This window comes from Passer domesticus, chromosome 16 (genome assembly GCF_036417665.1).
Source record: "Passer domesticus isolate bPasDom1 chromosome 16, bPasDom1.hap1, whole genome shotgun sequence".
Lineage (NCBI taxonomy): Eukaryota > Metazoa > Chordata > Aves > Passeriformes > Passeridae > Passer > Passer domesticus.
The window spans coordinates 14,254,919-14,276,373 of NC_087489.1; the positions used below are offsets into that span (position 1 = coordinate 14,254,919).

Sequence of the window (21,455 nt, forward strand, 5' to 3'; positions counted from 1 at the left end):
GCAAAGGGCAGCAGTGCCCAGCTCAGGCTGGCAGTGTGGGAGCCTGCAGGATGAGGGGTAGCAGAGGGCACCCTGCCCAGCCCCTGAGTGCCCCAGGGCAGAGCCTCTGGGGTCTCTGTCCCCTCCACACCTCGGATGCTCGGTTGTCTGGGGAGCCCCTGTCTGTGGCACAGAGGCGGAAATGCTTTGGCAGGGCAGAAAGTGAGGAAATGAATTTTCTTGTCTTTCGAAAACAGCGCGGCCATCACGCCTGGACAGCTCGAATTTGTTATGATAGCAAAACAAGTTCTATGGAAACCATTGTGAGCCCTGAGCGAGGCTGCCCAGGAGAGTTGGGGAAAGCCGCTTTTGTTTGTTGTGCTTGGCATGGCTCTGCTCTGGATGAAGATGCTTTAATTTTGTGGGGAGACCCAAGAGAGCATTCCTCTTTTTCCATACCAGAAAGCCTTCCAAGCTGGCATAAGCGTCCCCTCTTTCCAGCTGCTCCTTTCCAAACACACTGTGCCTCCTAAAGATAGTCTCTACAGTGGCTGGGGCTGGTGGAAAACATGAAGCCTGCATGGATTAGCACAGGAATTCATTTGGGCTGACGAATTGGGTTTCCCTCTATAAACAGCAGTAGTGTTTTCATCTTCTGGACAGCACAGCCAGCTTCACGTCCTGCTGCTCCTCTCCCAGCCCTCTGCCTGTGTCCAGCCCGGCTGAGAGCACAGCAAGGCCTCTTGTGGGGGATGGAAAACAGCACGCGTTCAACGAGCTGTTTGCACCTATCTCCCCTCTCAGACAGGTTTTTTCCAACCCTTAGGAGAGGTGGTGGGGTTATTTTGTTGGGCTGGTTTTTTTTCTCCAGTTTATTTTTCTTTCCAGGTAAAAGGGAAATTAAAGCAGTCCCTTCTCCCTGGCTTAGTGACCTTACAAGCAGCCCACACGATGTGGTTTTTTTTTTTTCTACTTTGTTTAGTTTTAAGTACAATGTGCCTATCATCTGCAGGAGTTGGGGATTCTCTAGAGAGGATTTTGCCTCCCTTTTTTCCCCCAGGACCCTGCACAGCAGTGCTGCCTCCAGGGCCATCCTGCCCCGGCCAGGGGAGCAGCCCCAGCACAGCACTGCTCCAAACACACTTTCCTATCACTTAGACTTTCTTTTAGAGCTTACTTTAGAGCTCCTAATGAGGAGTTATTAATCACCCCACATCGTTCCTGTGGTTGCTCAGGAGGGGAAAGGTGTGCAGGCCAGTTTTGTGATCAGGCTGCATTTAGAGGTGGCTTGTATTTACCTGCCTGTTCAGTGATGGATGGTTTTGTCCATGTCCCTGAGTAACTGAGTGTGGAATTGGAGTTGTTGTGGATAAAAGTAGGGGATTTGGTATTCAGCTGTCAAATGGAAGAATTGTTCAGGTAGTAAAGCTCTGTCCCTTAACCTTACCTCATCACCCTGTTTTCCCATGTATAACCCACACCCTGTTAAAGGTTTGTTCCTTGGAAATAAGTCTGAGCCAGCCTCCACCTCCTCCTAATGCTGCTCTCTGCCCTGCCCTTTCGCGGCACTCTGATCCAGCCTGTCCTCTTTCTCAATCATAGATGGCATTGATTTTTCCCATCTCAAGATGGGATTTTAAAGAACCAACTGCAAAAAAGCAGAAAACCAGAAAGTGGGTAGCAATGCCGTAATGGTTTGCAGTTTTCTTGATGAGTACATATTAGTGCAGTCTCCCCACTCCCCTGGTGTGATCACAGGGGAGTTTAGCCCCGTTCCCCCCTGAGTGAGCAGAGCCTGCCCAAGGGGAGCCCCGGGGTGCTCTCAGGACAGCCTTTCATGTCTGGGTCCCCCAAGCACACTGGCTGGCTGCCAGGGCTGTGCAGCTGGAGCAGCAGCCACACGAGGCAGACAAAACCCAGCAGATTTCCAAAAGGCTAACAGCTGCATGCAGATGACATTCTCGAATTGAGAGGAGCCCAAAGCAGTTGCTCCCTGGCCCCTTCCCATGCTGGGCAGTGGCAGGGCCAGGCTGGGCACCTCACACCACTGGGAGAAAAACAAAACAGCCTGAGGTGTTTCTGCACCTAGAAATGAGAAGGGGGGTCCCCAGTGGGGCCAGTCACCCTCCTGAGTCACAGGAATTGCCTCTCCTGGTGGCCAGAAGGCTGCAGCCTGTCTCTCCTGGGGGTCACCCCTCCCTCAGCCAGGGTCAGCAGTGACCAAGCCCTCTGGAGACTCTGCTGGCTGGCTGCACTCCCCGTGGTGATTTCCAGCCCAAAGACAAACTGGGTGATTATTTTCGGTGTTGATTAGTCATGCTGAGGGGTTGGTCAAGGGGACCCCAAGGACAGCCCCGTGGTGTGACCCGAGTGTGACCCAGCCAGGGCAGAGCACACTCCCAGCTCACCAACAGGATGCTGGCTGCTGACTTGGCCATGAGACATAGCCCAGCTCTGCTTGAGGGGGCTCTCCCAAGGCCTCTGCTTGCTGTCAGTTCAAAACACGGGAAGTTTCCAGTTCTGTGATGCTCCTTCTGCCCTCTCCCACCACCTACAGCAGCATCAACTTGTTCTGAAGTTGCCAAGGCTTAACCACCCACTTCAGCTTGAGCAAATTTTAACTTCTTGGCCAAAGAGCAGGAACACACAGCCTCGGGGACAGTCTGGATTTTCCCATCACTTCCATGTTTAGGTCTCTTGATGTGGCATTTTTGTAGGCCATCCCAAAGGCTGTTCCCTTGGGCCATCCCAAGGCCATTCCTGTCCTGCCCAGGACATCTCTGTGGTGTTCCTGGAGGTGCTGGGCATGGCCTGTGCCACATCCTGAGGGATGACATCCTGAGAGTGCAATCCTGAGGGTGCCATCCTGAGGGTTACCACCCTGAGGGTTACCATTCTGACGGTGCCATCCCTAGGGTTGCCATCCCGAGGGTGCCATCCTGAGGGTGCCATCCCAAGGGTGCCACCCCCGGGGTGCCGTGTGCCTGTCCCTGGCTGTGTTTGATGTGTTTGATGTGTGACACGTGGCTGGGTGTGCAGCCCCGTGCTCAGCTCAGGGTGAGCTGCCGAGGTCCCTCGAGGAGCGCGGCCTCGCTGCAGCTCCCAGGGCTGCGTGTGGCTGCCCTGCCCTGTGTGTGTGAGCGGGGCATTTCTCTCCTGCTGGCAGCCACCCTCCTCCCACACTGCTCACAGGTTTCAGGGGACGTGCCCTCGCTGCTGCTGTGTGTTCCATCTGTCCATGGCTGCTTCCCCAGAGCAGGACAGACAGACTCCCACTGACCCCATGCACAGCCTGCCAGCTGCTGCCGAGGGTGTGCTGGGCTCCGATGAGATCATGGCAGACCTAAGCAAGTTTTATCTTTCTCTTGGGCAGGAGGGTGTTCTGTCGAGCCGTGGTTCCAAAGCCGCCGTTGTGAGGTTGGAATTCTCCCAGGAAGTGTAGTGGTGCGTGGTTAAATGCAGAGTAATAGCTTCAATATGAGGCACAGACAGGGCTCTGAGCTGGCTGAGCACACTCGTGTTTAAAGGAGAACGTGGTTACACAGCTGGTGAGAACTGGGCAGAGATCAGGACGGGTTTGCCAGGTATCCCAGACTTGGGAATGCCCTGGGACCCTGCCTGAGCACAGGATTTACCTCCTGCCTGCCTGGCCTGGGGATCCACACAGCCCCCAGACCTCCCAGCTGGAAAACTGGGGATGGCTCATCATTAAATCCCAGCAAGGATTCCCTGGGGCAGTCTCTTTGGGTGGTGGTTCCTACATCTTGATCTGGAATTGGGATATCTGAACTAGTTGAGGGAGATCTGGAAATAATTGAGGGCTAATTTCTGAACAAATGTAGGTTGTTGCTGTTGTGGTGAGGTTGGGAATTGCCCAACCTCAGGAGTATGGGCTGCACTTCAGCTAAAGGTGAACCTCCACTGGACATGGAGGAGCTCGTTCTGTTTCTGGTAATTGATAGCTCTTCTTTTCTCTTTCCTTTATTTTTTTTTTCTTTTCTTTTATCTTCTCTTCATATTGAAAACAAAAGTTTTCTCATTCATGCCATTGATTCAGATTGAAAGTTTGAAGCCTTTGGATGATGCAGATAACATTTTTCTTGTTCTCTCAAGCTGTTTACTGTCAGATGTTCCTGGCCTTCTTGAGGCAAGATGTAAAACCAGTTACAGTATCTGCTCCCGTGGTCTTCTGCCCTCCTTTTTCCAGTTATCCGTGTCTCTGTAATTAGGTCTGTCTCGTGGTCTCTGATTTATACATATACCCCATAGTATTATATAGTATCTTTATTAGTACATTATTTTATGGTAGAAACCCCAGCACTCTGTTGTGGCAGATGCTGCTTTGACTCCAGAGTTAAAAAAAGCAGTTCCTGCCTCAAAGGAGTTCCAGTCAAAGTGCAAAATAAGAGCAAACAGCTGGATGTGGGCAGACACACAGTATCTTGTATGTGGCACCTCCTTGACATTATTAGATGTGAATTGTAACACTCTGTCAGTAAGCAGTTAAATATTTCATGGTCTGGATGCTTTCCAGCTGCCTTGGGAGCAGTAACTGCAGCCCCCAGTGCTGGGCTGCTGTTGGCAGGAGCTGCAGAGCTGCTGCCCATCTCTGCCCGTGGCCTTGGAGGGAGTCCCCGAAGGGGGGAAGAATCTTCCCCCAAATATTCCTTTGTGGAAGGATGTGGAGGCATAATAGAAAAAACAATCCGTGTGTTGAAGTGATTTTGTGTGTTCCCCTGCTCATGTGGTGCCTGTTGCCCACAGTCCTCCTGACAATCAAGCAGATGGGAGCAAATGCCTTGTGCAGGCTGGCTGGGGCTGTTTGTCAGGCAGAGGAGTTGCAGGCAGAGGGAGATTTGCCTGTCTGGGCCAGAGGGGAGCTGGGTTTGCTTGGCAGAATTCCTCACAGGCCGCTTGTGCATCCTCCCTGTTACCTTAGGATAGGATTTTCTGCTGTTTCCCCCTGAGAACCAGGCTCAGAATTCAGCTCAGACGTGTCAGGAGGGAAAGCTGGAGTGGGGAGAGGCTGGGGTTCTGCAGGACCCCACAGCCCTTCAGAGTGAAGACACAGCACAGATAAGATGCCAGAGAATTAGAGCCAGTGAATAGTTTTGTGGATTAATAGACATAAGCACTAGAGCTCAAGGGAGAGAAACAGATTCCATTATTGACTGTTCATCCCCTGCAAAATTGCCTAAAGGGAAGGCTAATATGGTTTGTTTTCCCTTAATTAAATATTTGTTATATGGTTTGTTTCCCCTCAATTAAATATTTGTTCTGGTTGCTCCTTTGTGACAGAAATAAAAAAGCAGCAGCATTGCCTATCTTGTACTTTCAGCTAATCCTGAACGTGCTGTAGCTGTTCCTCTGTCCTCCCCCAATTATTTCCTGTAAAAAATAGCTTTCTTGCATCCATTCTCTTTTCTCTCTCTGCTTTTGAATCACTTTGCTGAGTGACTCATCCTGCCCCAGTAAATAGGTTAACTCTAGGAGAATGATGAAACTGCACAGTGACATGTGGATAGTGAGTTGTGTGCTTTCCCTGCAGTTGCTGTTTTAGAGGTGTTGTGGTATCCAATACCAATTTCATCAGGTTTTAAACCTTGAGGTGCTGCTGCTGCAGGGGAAAGTCATCACCAGCCTCCTCCGGTTGTGCTGGTTTTGATCTACAAGAAATGTGTCTTAATACCAAATGGCACTGCTTGTCCCAGCAGCTTGGGTGAAATCCCTGAGGTGCAAAGCAGGCTCAGTAAAGCAGGCAGGAGCACACCTCACCCTTGTGCTTTGCAGCAGCACAGACAAGAGTTAGCAGTGACAAAATGAGGACTCTTGCCTTCTGTTTCCTAAGCTTCAGTCCATCAGCCTAATATTTCTGTATGGGTTTAGCCAGTAACATGGTTTATAAAATGAACTCCATCCCCTTCTGGTATAAGTTTTTGTGTATTTATTTATTATGTGCTCATTCTACTTGGAATATTTTACTTGGTCTTGTTGCATGTAAACTAAATCTAAATACAAACTTCATCTTTTCTCAGTAACTCTCTGAGTATCAACGAGAGAGAGCCAACTCCATGACTCAAACACGTGTCCCTTCCCTTGCAATTGCAGCCAAAACTCTCTGGCATCAGAGTGCTGCAGAATGAAAGTCAGATCTAAATATATGTGAGCAGAAAGAAAGTCAGTTAAAAAAAGACTTTGTTATGGAAAGCTACTACAAACCAAATCCACGGTGGCCTGGAGTTCCTCATCACACCCAGGCTGATCTAGTTTTCCACTTTCAAGGTACTCTTCCCAAAGCAGCTGCTGACCCTGGTGGAGGAGCTGCACAGAGCAGCTGAGCTCCTTGCAGCCCCTCTCTGCCTCCTGCGTGGCGACTGAACAGGCTTCAGGGGTTTACCTGACAAAGCACAGGACATTTATCACCATCCTGGCAAACAGGAATACAGGAGCTTTTGTTTCATGCCCACGTAGCTCTGGCAGTGCCAGATTGATACTGAGAGCAGTCCTTGGTCAGTAACCTGGGAAGGGCTTGGGCAGAGCCTGGCCCTGGGTGCCACCCTGGGCACCACCCTTGGCTTTGGTGCCAGTGTCTGCAGTGCTCTGGGCTGGGCAGAGAACGAGATTTGAAGAAACAGAAACAGCCCAGTTTGCTGGGCTGCCTCGCCCAGCCCTGCTCCAGGGGTCTGACACAGCCCCTCTAAACTCAGCTCAGGGAGTCTGAGCCTGCAGAACAGCTCCAAGGGCTGCCCACAGGCGTTTGCTGAATCCTGCTGGGGCAGGAGACGGGCATGGAATTGTTCCTGAAGGTTCCTTCTTCCTCCAGTCTGGGGTTGCACCAGTCTTAGAACTGCCTGATGAAAAAAGTGGTGACTAAATACTGAAATCCATTGAGCAAACAGGAAATCACACTCTGGAGCAAAAATTGTTCTTTGTGGTGCTGTTGCAGCCAGCAGCCCAGACAGAATCCCAGCTCGTGTGTGCATGTGTGTCCTGAAAATATCACAGTTCCCTGGGCCATGGAAGAGTGCCTCGAAAACTTAACTCAGTAGATTCAAACAGGGATCAAACAGATGAAATTACTGAAAGCTCCACAAATGGCACATCAGCCTTAGGACTGTTCCCTTCAGCTCACTTAGGGCAGCCTTTGGCAGCTGTTTGTGCAGCAGAATGTGTCATGTGTGCTCTGGCTCTTCCACTGCCCCATTTTCTGTGTCATTTCTTCTCTAACTCTCCCACTGCCCCATTTTCTGTGTCATTTCTTTCTAACTCTCCCACTGCCCCATTTTCTGTGTCTTTGGGCTGTAATTCTCCTACTGCCCGAGTGAGCTCAGCAGCTGAGGGTGCTTTGGGATCTAAAGGGTCTGAAGTCCTGCCTGAGGACTTTAAAACTCTCCTGTAGGGCTCTTGGGGGTGCTTGCTCCCTGCTCCATGCCCACACGCAGCAGAGTGGATTTGCTGAGGGTGTAGCTCATCGTGTGCAGGTCATCATCCTCTCAGGCTGTTTTCTGTGAGCTGAGCAGGGATTATTGCAGTTCCAGGAGTGTGACCTCACAGACTTGGTGTGTTTTTCAGCCCAAAGCAGATCTGAACCAGGTCTGGTCCTTGCTTTGGTCAGGGCCGTGTGGCAGGATGATGACAGAGCCCCAAGCCCTGGAGTCCCCCCATTCCCCTCGAGGTCACTGTTCCTGCCAGCTTTGAGGTGTTTCATCGTGGCTGTTGATCTCTTCTGGAAGTACAGTGACAATAATGAAAGTGCTTAGAGAGCCCTTAGTGTTTCTGAGGTGGTGTCCCAGACAGATTTGTGTTTTGAGTACTTCCTTCCTGCTACTTTTGATCTACAGTGCATTTAGGGCATTGAAATTTTTTTAGCAGAAATGCTATCTTTATTTTTTGCTCTTTTCTTGCAGGCACACCCAACTTCCTGTTAAACATTTTGGGTAGGACAGTGCTAAAGACACCAATTGTTTGATTTTTGCACCTCACTCTGGCACTGTACTGCAATGTAAGGGAAGGATATTTAAAAGCCATGAGTGCAATCCAGATCCTGTAAATCCAGAGCAGTTCAGATATTGATTTCAGTTGGGATGGGCTTTAGCCAAAAATATGCATTTTATTTAGACTCTGTTTTCCATCAGATATCTGTATTATGTTGCTAAATTCATGGAAATATGCCAATGGATTTGGAGTCCATTGATACTCCTACAGCAAAAATGCATCCTGGGACTTGACTTGCCACTTAGTTTGAGGTCAGCAACCTCTGCCAAGAGATTGCTTAATTAACGGAGGTGACCTGATTGCTGTTGGGCTGGAGGGTGTGGAGGAGGCTCACAGTTCACACAGACTCCATGGGTTACAAGCAGGACAAGACAGAAAAGTTGACAAGACAGATGCAGGCTGCATCTCTTGGCGTTATTTCAGTGGGGAGGAAGCCCTGGTTTTGATGTGTAATTAAACCTTTACAGCTGAGAACATCTCAGTGATTGTATGTCCCCATTTTCCAGGGAAAAAAGCCTTTAATTGCTGCTGATTTCTAAAAGAACCCCACACACTCCAGTACTTTTCCCCAGCACAGTTTGTTGGGCTGGGGCTCCCTGTGCCTGGTGCACCCAAAGTGGCATTTCCCAGTCAGGGAGCTCTGTGCTCTCGTGTGCAGAAGCTGATTTTCCAGGATGCAGAATATAAAATAGGCTGTGTACTCAGTGGGAGGTTCCAGGGTATGATACGTGGCTGCACAGTCCTTGGGAGCCAAGTAAAATACTCCTTTTCTATATATAGTCACCTGAAATCCAGCAGCAAAGACACTTCGGAATCTTGCACTCAAAACTTTGTTTTCAAGAAGCACTTTTTGCTCCTTAATATTGCATTTTTTAAAATTATTATTTCCACATGGTTTTGCAGGAGTGCTAAACGCTTTCATGATGAATTCAAAAGAAATCTAAAAAGATGAAGAAATTTTAAAAAAGGCAGAAAATTTTAAACACTGCCTTTTCCTGAGGAAAATAATTCACCTTATTTGTGTGTGAAGCAAAGACTGTGACTTCCATGATTCCTTTGCCCAGATCTCTCCTGTTCTGTACAATTAAGGCAAAGATTTTCACAGCCACTGTGGTTGGATGTCTCAATGAAAAGGGACTGACTTTGCATCTTTATTTGGGCTCTGGGGTGACAACAGAAGTGAATTTTGCAAGAGCAGTGACGAGTCTGACCCGACTCCCAGGGACCCCTGGGCCTCTGGAGTCTCAGACCAAATCAGCAGCTTTTCACCTTTTGTCACCAATTTAGGAGTGTACGTTTTGGAATATTCATTTTTAGATAATATCAGTTGAGAAAAGAGGGGGGAAAAAAGTAAAATCCAGTGCTGGATCTGAGCAAACAGAGAGGTCAGTGGTTAAGTTCTGCCTTGTGTGTTGTATATGCTGAAATGTCCTTTTATGAAATGAACCCACAAAATGGAAGAGTAGCTGAAAGCTGTAACACTTGGCCATGCAGCATAGGTCAAAGGTTACCTTTTTTTCTCAAAAATGGTTTTGCAAATCTTTTTCAGAGCTGATAGATACACACCTTAGCTGGATACAAAACATTATATGAAAAAGAATGACTGTGATCTTTGATCCAAGCAATCAAAAAGAAAGGTAATTGGTATTTTTCTGCCTTTTCTCCAGCTGTGTGTTTCTCTTAACCTTTATTTATTTATTTTTTCAATTAAGAAGTCATGCCCCTTTTTATTTGGCGTAGAGGGTTTAAAATATTTAATTTAATTTAATATTTTTATTTTATCATTCTTTTTCTTCCCCACTTGTGTAGCACAGAGCTGTCCTGAGGTAGCTGGGGTCTGGTGGGCAGAGAAGGAGAGCTGGGGCTGTGCATGCTGGGCTGGAGCAGCTGAAGGATCCTTCCAGGCAGGGCAGCTTTGAGGGCACTCTGCCAGCCAGGGCCAGCTTTGCTGCACCAGCTCCTGCCCAGGGCTTTGCTTTGCATGTCCCAATTTATCCTGGGCACGGCAGGACGTGGAGAGTGCAGGGAGGAGCCCCTGGGGCTGAGCTTTGCCTTCTCTGAGGAGCCCCTGACTGCTGCAGGATCCCCAGAGGGTCAGTGCCACACGTGTGGGACACCCATGGCATCCCTGGGACCCAGGGGATCTGAGGGATTGTCCCCAGAGGGTCAGTGCCACACGTGTGGAACACCCCTGGTACCCAGGGGGATCCATAGGGTGGCACAGGTGCAGAGGGTGTGAGCGTGGCACCCTCACAGGGTGACATTGCCACCTCCAAGGGGCTCCTTTTGTCTCTGGGCTGCTGGGACACAGCCCAGTGTCACCCCATGGAGCACACCCCCATTTCCAGCTGGGAGGAGGTGAGGGGGGCTTGGCTGCCAGTGGGGCCTGAGCAGGGGCTGGTGCCCACCAGAGCACACAGACTGCCCCCAGGTCACCTCCCTGGGCATCCCCAGGGCTCTGTGCCACAGCAGGAGGTGACACAGGACACGCTGAAGGGGGCCCAGGCGTTTCCTTGGCCTGCATGGCTCCTGGCAGCTTTAATTTCAATATCTTTCTTTATGATTTAATCTTTCGTTATCTTTGCATATGTGCCTGTGGCCTCATTTAATCAGCTCTCTCATTAAACAGATCAATAGTGGTGTGCTCCAGAGCAACCAGTGCCAGGCACCTTAAACACCAATGTTTTATTTATTAATCACATCATCTCCTGTTCCTCTCAGCTAGAAATGAGCAAATAATGAGAACTGATACTGCAGATACATTTTAACCACACTGCCAAAAAGAGACAGCTGGGAGTTCAGGAGAGGAGGTTCAGCCCATGCCCGGGGCTTCCTCTGAGGTTTGGGCAGGGCTCAGTTTGCTGGTTTGGTTCAGGCAGATTTGGTCAGGCTCAGTTTGCTGGTTTGGTTCAGGCTCAGTTTGCTGGTTTGGTTCAGGCTCAGTTTGCTGGTTTGGTTCAGGCTCAGTTTGCTGGTTTGGTTCAGGCAGATTTGGTCAGGCTCAGTTTGGTGGTTTGGTTCAGCCAGGTTTGGTTCAGGCTCAGTTTGCTGGTTTGGTTCAGGCTCAGTTTGCTGGTTTGGTCCAGGCAGATTTGGTCAGGCTCAGTTTGCTGGTTTGGTCCTGGCAGATTTGGTCAGGCTCAGTTTGCTGGTTTGGTCCTGGCAGATTTGGTCAGGCTCAGTTTGCTGGTTTGGTTCAGGCTCAGTTTGCTGGTTTGGTCCAGGCAGGTTTGGTTCAGGCTCAGTTTGCTGGTTTGGTCCAGGCAGGTTTGGTTCAGGCAGGTTTGGTTCAGGCTCAGTTTGCTGGTTTGGTCCAGGCAGGTTTGGTTCAGGCTCAGTTTGCTGGTTTGGTTCAGGCAGATTTGGTCAGGCTCAGTTTGCTGGTTTGGTCCAGGCAGGCTTGGTTCAGGCTCAGTTTGCTGGTTTGGTTCAGGCTGAGTTTGCTGGTTTGGTTCAGGCTCAGTTTGCTGGTTTGGTTCAGGCTGAGTTTGCTGGTTTGCTCCAGGCCCAGTTTGCTGGTTTGCTCCAGCCAGGTTTGGTTCAGGCCCAGTTTGCTGGTTTGGTCCAGGCAGATTTGGTCAGGCTCAGTTTGCTGGTTTGGTCCAGGCAGATTTGGTCAGGCTCAGTTTGCTGCAGCCTTCTGCTGAAGCCCAGGTCTCCTGGGTAGCCCTGGCTCTGGGCACACGTGCTCACAGTTCTGGAGCAGATCCCCAGGGGTGTGTGATTTCACTGGCCTTGGGCTGGAGGTGATTTCAAGCCTGGAGAGCCAGCCATGCCTTGGGATCATTTTGGTTGGGTTTAGGGACTCTGGTTGGAGGTTTTAGTGCTGGGACAAGCCCTGACACACTCCAGTGATGCCCACCTAACCTGCACTAACACTCCTCTCAGCACTTGGATTTGGGTGAAGTTAGGGTGACTGTGGGATGTTCAGGCCAGCTGATAACAGGGAGCTCTTGACATTCAGGTTCTCCCAAAAAACCCAATTTTCCACGTGGAAGAGCTGGCAGGGAGCAGTCCTGGCTGTGCCTGTCCAGGGGTTAATGCTTCACACTGCTCCCCTGCAGCTTTTCAGCCCTGTTCAGGCTGCAGCCCCCTGTAACCTCAGCCCACAGAAGCCACTGCTGACCTCAGGGGAGGGAAAGTGAAGTTTGCAGGCTGAGTCAGCACTTCCCCACAGCATCCAGCCTGCCCAGAGCCAGCCCCAAGCAGGGAACAACCAAAGCTGGACCCCCAAAGCCTCTTCAGGGAGCGCCACTGAATTATCTGCTCGTGTTTCACTGAATATTTAACCCTTCCGAGATGCAGATTTTCCATGACTGTATGAGAGAAAAGGAATAGGTAGAACTCATCTGCGGTATTTTTGGTAGCACAAACAAATGCGTTGATAAATAAATCGCCTGCAGCCTCAGCCCACTTGTTCCTCAAAAGGAAATGACCCTCGAAGAGTGGGTGCCCACTTCTTTTACCTCACTGCTATTTTTAGCTGAGGCTGTGAAAACTTTCCATTGAAGACCTGCTCCTGTCATTTCCTGGGCAGAGCAGGCAGGAAGCTGTGAGCGAGCAGGAGGAGGCTCTGCCTCGGGCTGGACCAACCTCCCCTCCCTCTGGCTGCTGCCTGCACTGCAGAGCCCCCAGATGTTCCTTCTGTGCCACAGCTCACCCCCAGCCAGCAGGTGGGATGCTGGGCAGCAGCATTGGGCAGGAATTCTGCTTTTCCTGCCCAAATCATCTCCAGGAGGCACCAGGCTGGCTCAGATCAGCATCTCCCAGCTGGAATTAGGATGGGCTGTGACTGGTGGGATTTCTGAGCATGGAGTTCCTGGGGTACAGCCCCCCACGTCCAGCAGCAACATGGAGCCTTGAAAAAATACAGATTTTACTTTCTCAGAGACAAATCCCAGCATGCAGAGAGGAAGGAGATTCAAAATCATGAATTGGAACTATTAAAAACTAATTAATGTGTTCCCCTTCCCAGAGACTTGTCAGAGACTGGGCACCAGTTTTTTTTAGATAGGGGGAAGTAGTGAAATTCTATGTTAATTAATACTGTGTTAATTAACGTTTCTCATAAACATTTATTAGAAATTGGATAGAATATAGAGGAGTCTTAGAGCTGCAACCGTGAGGATTAATCAGTCCTGGGTGAGGGCCTGCTTTGGTTTGAGTTAGTCCCTGTTTCAGCCCTTAAATATCAACAGGGAGAAGCCATTTAGATCTGGGGTGTGAAACTTAGAAAATTTTGTTTTCTTGTTTAAAGGCAAATTAGTCAGGGTCACTAAGGAGTTTCCACACCATGATGAATACAGCACCAAGGGGCTGCAGGTGAAATGGAGCCCCAAAGAGGCAGCTCTGGAGTTCTGCATCAAAGTGCTCATGGTTTAGGTCTCTCCTAATCAAAGTGCAGAGATTTCTGCATGAAATTCTAGGGAGCACCTGAATTCTAGAGAGAGAATTGTTGTTCCAGGAGGTGCCAGAGGGTGCTTTAGGCAAGTGAGTGTGAGAAGTTCCAGGAGACATTGGCTGTTGTAAATAAAGTGATATTGTTCTGACTTTTAAACAGAGCAGAGTTCTTCAGTGTCTCCCCTTGAGCTTTATGCCCAATCCTGTCCCAGCCTCTCACAGCAGCCTGGTGCTGCATGCAGGTTGTTTGTGCTCCACTCTGCAAATAAATGATAATAAAGATGTAAAGCAGCTAGAGTCTAGAGAGGGATTAAAAAATACCAAACATAAACCACCCAAATGCAAACTTTTTCACCTGAATTGCAGTCTCTGTGTTTTCATCACTGTCCACTACATTTCCTCCACACCTGGCCCTTTTCTCTTTCAAATATTTTTCTTTCAGCCTAGCGAAGCTGTTCTAATGCTTAGGTACCTAGAGATGTTCCTTCCTTTTCCCCTGGGGTAGGGGCAGTGTCTGTGGCAGAGGGAGTGTGTGTGAGGGATGTGGCAGCCCTGGGCAGTGCAGCCTCTCTGTGTTTTAGGGCACCTGAATCACACTGAACACAGTGAAACCCCTCTGTCCACTCCTTCCCCCTTGCCTTCCAAAAATGTGTAACCTGGGCACACAGGACCATTATTTATTACTTAGATTTTTAAAAAATTGAGTATGAATGCAGAGGGGATGTTTGCAGCTTGACTGCCCAAGGATTGCTTTTACTTTTTCCTTGTCGTGATGTTGGAAGTGTTTTAATGTTTCCTCCTCTTTCTTTTATTTCCCAGTTAACGAAATTATCAGGAAGGAATTTTCTGGACTCCCTGCCAGAAGTCAGACATAGAAGAAGAGATTTGTGAGACAACTTTTACCGAACCCTTCCATAAGTGACCTCTTAGATCCTTCAGTGCCCCTGCAACCCCTGGCTTCCTTCGCAGTTCATCTCCAGGCAGAGACTCAGTGCAAGGAACAATGAATTGGCACCAAGTGACAGCCTTGGCTGAGCACCTCGCCACCTCTGTGTGTAAACAGCACGAAGGACACCCTTCCTTTCATCCAGAGACCACATTGTTCTCCTGGAACAGAGCATCTGTCTGAGGAAACACTTCAAGCCTGCTGCAAGCCATCTGTCTGTGCGTCCGTCCATCGCGGGAGACAGGAGCTGTCCCCTGGGCAGGGCTCAGAGCCTGGGGTGGCCACTGGGGGTGGGCAGGGGGGAACAAAGAGTCATCTATTCCATGGAAGAGCAGCACCATCCTGCAGGTGATTTGCCCTCCAGGTTTCCAAGCCCTCCTGAGCAATGTTATTATTGCAGGGAACTGAGGCAGCCGAGCTCGCTCAGCCTTCTTCCAGTCCAGGATCAAAAGCCAGTTTGCTCTGAGCACTGTGGTTGGTATTTCAAACAGGAGATCCCAGCTGAATCCAGGGGTTTTCTTCATTTTTCTTGTCAGACTCGATAGGAATTTGAAGGAGAGGGATTCTCATAACCAACCAGTGAAAAGAGCAATTCAGCAGTTGCAATGCCTGCCCCAAGGTAAAATAAACCCAGGTAAACCAGAGATTAATATATAGGAGTCACAGTAAGCACCAAAGATTTTATGATTGATCCTTATTAGTATTAGGCAGTGTATGAACACATCTTAGATATTTTCTCTCTAACAAATGGTTGCTGTTTCTTTTCATGTAGAACCTGCTCTTGGCTCATAACTTGTCTCATTTAGCAGCTGGAACATTTACTCACCCAAGCTGCAGAGGAAAATAATTGCATCTTACAGAAGCCATACATTCCAGAGAAAATAGACACTTATTTATATTCACCTGGCCTCTTTAGCTTTGCAACGCTACCAGCAGTTCCTGGAAAGGTTCCATTTCCATGGGAGTTAGTATTTTGTTATGTTTTGCTTTGTGTGTTCGAATATCCTGTCCTGACTCCTGCTTAGCACATTCCAGGTAACCACTGCCACCTGCAGTTTAGAATATTTAGGGGAGTCAGGTTGGAATATTTAGGGGAGCCAGGGGTAAAAAGGCTTCTGAGTGGGAAATCAGTGTACAGTGAAAGATAGCCATAATATTTTAGGAATTACATAGTAATCTTTCCTGGTTTTATAAATAAGGAATGCTGATATTTTCGGGAATGCAGAGCCTGAGTTCTGCTCTAGAGCACAGTGAAATTAATCCAGTTTTCAGTTGTGTCACAGTAAACTTGGCGGAATACCAGTGTGTCCCCTGCTCACAGCAGGAATGAGGGATGGGAATTCAGCAGAGCAGCCTCCAAAGTCGTTCCCCAATATCTCAAGAACGATTTTGCACAATCCCTGCAGAGCGTGGCTTGGTCCGACAGAAATCTCTTCAGGACTATCAGGAAGAATATATTTTCTGCCAGTGAAAGCTGGTGCTTAAACTCTGCAGGGTCTTGGGGGTTAGAGTGGCAAACAGAAGCATTGGGTTCTTCAGAACACCTGAGCTGGGGCTCAGCTAGAATTCGGCTCCTGAACAGAAATCTGAATTTCACGAGAATTTCTGAACTCCAGATTCAGCCCAGCTCAGATCCAGAACCAGAGCAGAGCCCTGCACATGCCAGCCTGGCATTATTGGCACCCCAGGCTTCTGTTCATGCTTTGTGAGGTTCAGACCTTTCACCCCAGAATGATTTCCCTGTGTCCCCACACCCAGAACTGCCGGGGTGCCTCACCCTGGTGCTCTCCTGGTGAGCTCTGCCCTGCAGGTGCCCTGGCCAAGCCCAGCCTGGAGCTGCAGAGGTGGAAATGGCTTTTTGTAATCGCTGCCTTTGCAGGAACAGAAGTGAGGCCGGCCTTGCTGCAGAGGGGAATTCCTGTTAGACAGCACTCAGCAGGGCTGGCTGGCTCACACGCCTCAAAAAGCTGCTCTGGATTGTTAAAGCTGTCCGTGGGCCAGCATCTGACACATATTAAGGGGTTTTTAGTGCAGTCTGATGAATTAGACAATTCTGACATATTCTAAAGGCCAAAAGTTGCCTTGTCAGAAGTTCTGTGCTATAGCTGAGTTAAAGAACAGACCAAATGCATCTCCCACTTTCACACTTGGATGTATCAAACGTTTTCCATGATCCAACCTGTAAAGTACAGGAGAAATGTAAAAAACAACCCAGAAACCCATCCACAGAAAAAAAAAATTAAAAATCCTCAGATTGCTGGCAGCACCTTCTCTTTTGCTGGATATTAAATTGAAGCTGAAAGAAGCCCAGGAAGGTCTTTTCAGATCTGGGATGTGCTGCTGCTGCTCTGGTGATTTTCTGCAGCAGCTACTCATTAATTTCAGAGAATGATTTTTGCATATTTATTTTTAGATAATATCGATTTAGAAAAGGGGCTTGGAAGTAAAATCTAATGCTGGATCTGAGCAAAAGAAAAGGTCAGTGTTTGAATTCTACCTTCTGGATTGTAGGTGCTGAAACATCCTTTAATTAAATTAACCCCCAGAAGGAAGGAGTAGCTGAAACCTTGGGTTTGGAGCAAAGGCTGTTCAGCAGACAGTGCTGCACAGGAGCTCCCTGCAGCCAAAGGACACAGATTTCCACTGTGCTCATGTGTTCTTCAGGCCCTTTGCTAGTCTGGGGACAGAGGGTTGGGGCTTGATTTGTTGGATTTTTGGGAGTTGCTTTTTTTTGTTTGGTTTTTTGGTTTTGTTTTTTTTTTTAAGTTTTTTGGGGCAGATTTTTTTTTTTTTTGTTTGTTTGGGGGTTTTTTTTGGGGAAGGGGTTTTTAATGTGCTACAGGTGCTCTAGCCACGCTTGCATTGACTGCATTCCTTCCTCCTCTTTAATGCACAGGTATTAATCTGTGTACATATACAGTGTACAGTGTCATTTATGGAATACACCCACACAGAGAGGGGCCATTGCCACGGGCTGGTAGTGACAGGACAAGGAGGAATGGCTTCCAACTGACAGAGAGCAGCTTTAAATCAGAAATTAGGATGAAAACCCTCCCTGGCAGGGTGGGGAGGGCTGGGCCGGAATTCCCAGAGCAGCTGTGGCTGCCCCTGGGTCCCTGGCTGGGTGCTGGCAGCAGCCTGGCACAGTGGGAGGTGTCCCTGCCCTGGCAGGGGTGGCACTGGGTGGTGGCTGAGGTCCCTGCCAGCCCAGCCATGCCCTGCTCTCTGTGGGTGCATTATTTTATCCGTGGTTAGCAGTGAACACCCGTGCAGAGCTGGCTCCCAGCTCAGCATGGAGGCTTCCCCCCTTGTATTCTGTGTTTTAGGGGTTCAGGCTGTGCTGCCCCATCTGCTTTTCCATGCAACAGTAGTTAAATCATTCAGCTTCAACCACCTTTGTATTTATTTCTGGAGAAAAGGAGCATCCTCAGACGTAGTGTTGTGCATTGTTGTCTCTTTAAAAAGGAAACTGATATGTTAAAATCATATAGCTAGGCTGAAGAATTTCAATATATACAGTACTAAATTATTTCCTGTTCTTGCTGAGCAGTGTTTTCCCAGTATTAGTATTTCTGTCACTTAGTACAACTTTCTCTCTGTAGAAGCACAAGCTTAACCTAGGAAGAGTTAATAGCATTTTGTGAGCAATTTGTTCTCACTTTATCTGGAAGATAGCCATATTTGCACATGAGGAAATTCTGTCTTTCCTCAGTTATCTGAATGTTTCACCACAGTGCCTTCCTGCCATTGTACCAAAGGCCCACAAATATCTTGTCTGCGGGGTGAACAACTCTAATGCATTTTCCATCAAAGTTGCACCATGTGAAGTTCATGGGGCATGTTGGAACTCAAAAGTTCATCTCTTTTTATTTGTCTTTTGTGCGTGTGTGTCTGTGTGTGTGTGTGTATTTTTTTTTAACTTCCATTTTTCCATCCGAGCTTTGGCTGCGAATACAGGATGAGCTTCTATAAACTCTGCATCAAATATACATAGAATAAAAATCATCATTCATGATATGTAAACAGTCTGAGATGGAATGGGAGTGGGCAGATATCAGGAAGATTTTTTTTTTGTCAGTTCTGAGTGTTGGAAGTCGAGTTTGCCAGGAGAGGAATTGCATGTGAAGATACTTGCAATGAAATACAAAGTCCTGGTTTTGTTTTTCTCCATGAGAATGAGCAAAATGTAAGATCTGAGCAACAGCAGTGGAGTGAAAGTGTCTCATGTATGTTGTTTTTACTGGGAGAAAGAATGTAGAAGAGTCATGGGTTTTGCACTTGCTTTATTTGTATCCATGTAAATATGTATCCCTCCGTTCTCCCCATAGGAATACAGCAGTTCCTGAATGTAGAGGATTCCCAAAACCAGCACCATATTATTCTCTATTGTATAAAAAGCTGCTGCTTCATACCATATCTAGACCAGTTCTCAAAGTAGCTAGCATGTTTTTTAAAGTGTATTTTGTAATCCCTATCTTTACAACAAAGGTGACTGTGCTTTTTGTCTGACCAAATATGCAACAACTTTTGAATTAAGGTTTGTATTTATAAAGGATCAGTTTTCATTTTCTGAATGCCTTACTTTTCTATGCAATTGTTGTTGAATTGTTGTTGTCCTAAAAAAAAGAAAAAAAAATATGTATTTGATAAATTTCCCAAAGACTTCAAAGACAGCTTTAAACGCTTAAGAAATATGTTTCTAAATATTTCAATCTGACTTTTCCCCCTGCATTTCTTTCCAAATTGCTACTTAATAGGGAACAATGATCTGCCAGATGGGACTCAAGAAAATGACTGTCTTAATTTCAAATCTTAAACTGATTCAGATCCTCATAATTTTTGCACCACTTAAAATGATCTGATGTTCCAGTTTAGCTGCAGTTCTGTGTTTGTTATTTATGTTCCATATTCCTGTGCAATAGGAAGAGATGCCACTGCTGGGTCTCAGTGGGGTGAATTGTAAAATTCTCCAGAAATCAGCTCTTTTTCTCATCATTTACATTGCAGTGGTTTCTTACCTGTGAGGCAGCACTCTGCCATCACACGTTGTAATTCTTTATTCATCTCAGTTCCGAATGAATAATCCACCTTTTGGAATGTTTGACATCAGATTGGCACCTGTGCCTTTAATTCCTGCTGGTTGAAGTGCAGGGCTCTCAGCTGACAGCAGCTCCTCTAGCTGCCAGCCAGTGTCCAGCCCACTCTGGTCTGTTTAGGGTTTCTTTAGACATTTGTGTTGTTTCAGCGGTACAAAAACAGAAATTAGTACCTGCACATTGCAATAAACTTCACCTGAAGGTGCTGATGCTGCAAAAGATGTCCTCAAATGCAAAAAGTTACCTGGGGAGGTGAGTTTCCTTCTGTAACTCCTAAAATAGCAAGATTGGGTAGAAAGCTCCAGAAGTGCCAGAAATGAGTGGTGTTTGTAAAGGCCAGAGCCCCCAGGTGTGCTGCTGGAAGCAGCACTTACTGCAGGATGGCCTCGAGCATCTGCTGCTGGCACCTGGGCACAGAGAGTCTGCCAGGCTGGCCTGCCTGGCACTCACGTTTTTCTCTGTGTAATTATGAAGTGATTCCCCCCAAGTCAGCCCTCCCTGCCCTGGATGTTCAGGTAAAGCCATATTTTAATAGACACACGAGTTGTCACTAACAGATGTCTTTTGAACCAAGTTGCCTGTTCAAAAACCCAACTGTCACAATTGAAAAGGGGTTTATATCATTCACATTCCTGCAACAACGTTGTTAACCTCCAATGTAATGATTTTTTGCTATCTGTAAAGTATTTTTATATATTGCCTATATATGGTAGACTAGCAATAAATGAAAGGGCATCATCTGCTGCAAGAGTGTTTGGTCTGTTCTTAAATACCTTTACTACCTTTGATAAATGAATATTGGGGGCCGAGTCACCCACTTGTCTTCTTGTCCTGTCACCCTCAGAAATACTCAGGAATGGGTGTGCAAAAGGATTGCAGAGCATGGAGCATTTCCTCACTAATGAGCTGCAGAGCATGGAGCATTTCCTCACTAATGAGCTGCTCAGCTCCCCTTTTGGGGGTCCCACCCAGGCCCTGTGCCTGAGACTGGTCACACAAATGAGATTTCTTCATTTCCTCTCGGTGTCTGTTTTCCCTCTTTTAATTTTCTATCCCCAATAAAAAACCCCAAACAATCCATACCAACAGGTACTGCAGAGCCTTGACCTTAATCAAGGAGTAATTTCCATCTATGTAAATGTCCTTCTGCATCAGTAAATGCCTTTTTGGAGACTGGGGATGGACTCCATTTCACTTTTTTTTCATCTAAATCTTAATTCTGCATTTCTCTGCTGGAGACACTAAAAGAGACATTTTCATACTGCTGTGCTGGAGGGATGCCCAGAGCCCATTATGGCCCAGTGAGAGTCGAGTTTATACAGCCTTCAATTAAAGACATTTACCTTAACAAAATCAATATTATCCTTTGCATTTAAACCCCGAGAATTCAAACCATATTCCATGCATTTGTTGGCCACGGAGCAAGTGTTTTGCCTTGCTTATTCACCAAAGCCTCAGAGCAGGGGCCATGTGGAAGTTCTTAACTCCCAACCCTGCACAAAGGCTGGAACCAGACAGGCTTCGCCAACAAAGAAGCTGTTACTGGCGAGGAGAGAACATTTTATGATGAGCAAATATATGGCACACAGGATTTCAGCTTTATTCAGCAACAGGAAAATTTAAGTAACTTAACCTGGAAATTCCACAGCTCTGGTCTGAGAACTTGAGCACCTGACCTGATCCTCTGGCTTTAATTTATGTCTTGGGGCCGAATTAAAGGACTACAACAATACCCCAGGTTTTTCGTCTTAACGGGAAATTTCCTGGATTTTGTAGACTTAACTCGCTCTTCTGTAACCCTTCAACAGAGCTGACTTTTTCCCCAGTTTTCAGGGTAGCAGCAAGGAAGAAAACCCCATGTTTCTAATGAACATCTGGGTCTCGTATGAGCACTCGCGTGCTCCGCTGTGTAAATACGCCATTTACAGCTTCTTTTTCTTTTTTGAAATACAGATGTAATTTAGTCAATTTAAGGAGCTGCCTTTCAGCTTCAGAGCAGATTCTTTTCTCAATACATCATCACTGGCTTGCTCAGGTGG

At 47.5% G+C, this 21,455-nt stretch overlaps 1 protein-coding gene across 1 annotated transcript in view; it reads left to right on the plus strand.

Moving 5' to 3' along the window:
• The window catches only part of NFATC2 (nuclear factor of activated T cells 2), a 75,656-nt gene extending 55,496 nt beyond the window's left edge, over nt 1-20,160 (plus strand). The window contains exons 10-11 of the mRNA XM_064391393.1: nt 14,194-14,261; nt 14,344-20,160. Of these exons, the coding sequence (XP_064247463.1) occupies nt 14,194-14,249 (56 nt within the window). The 3' untranslated portion in view covers nt 14,250-14,261; nt 14,344-20,160. The remainder of the gene's footprint in view (nt 1-14,193; nt 14,262-14,343) is intronic.
• Nucleotides 20,161-21,455: the final 1,295 nt, after the last annotated feature.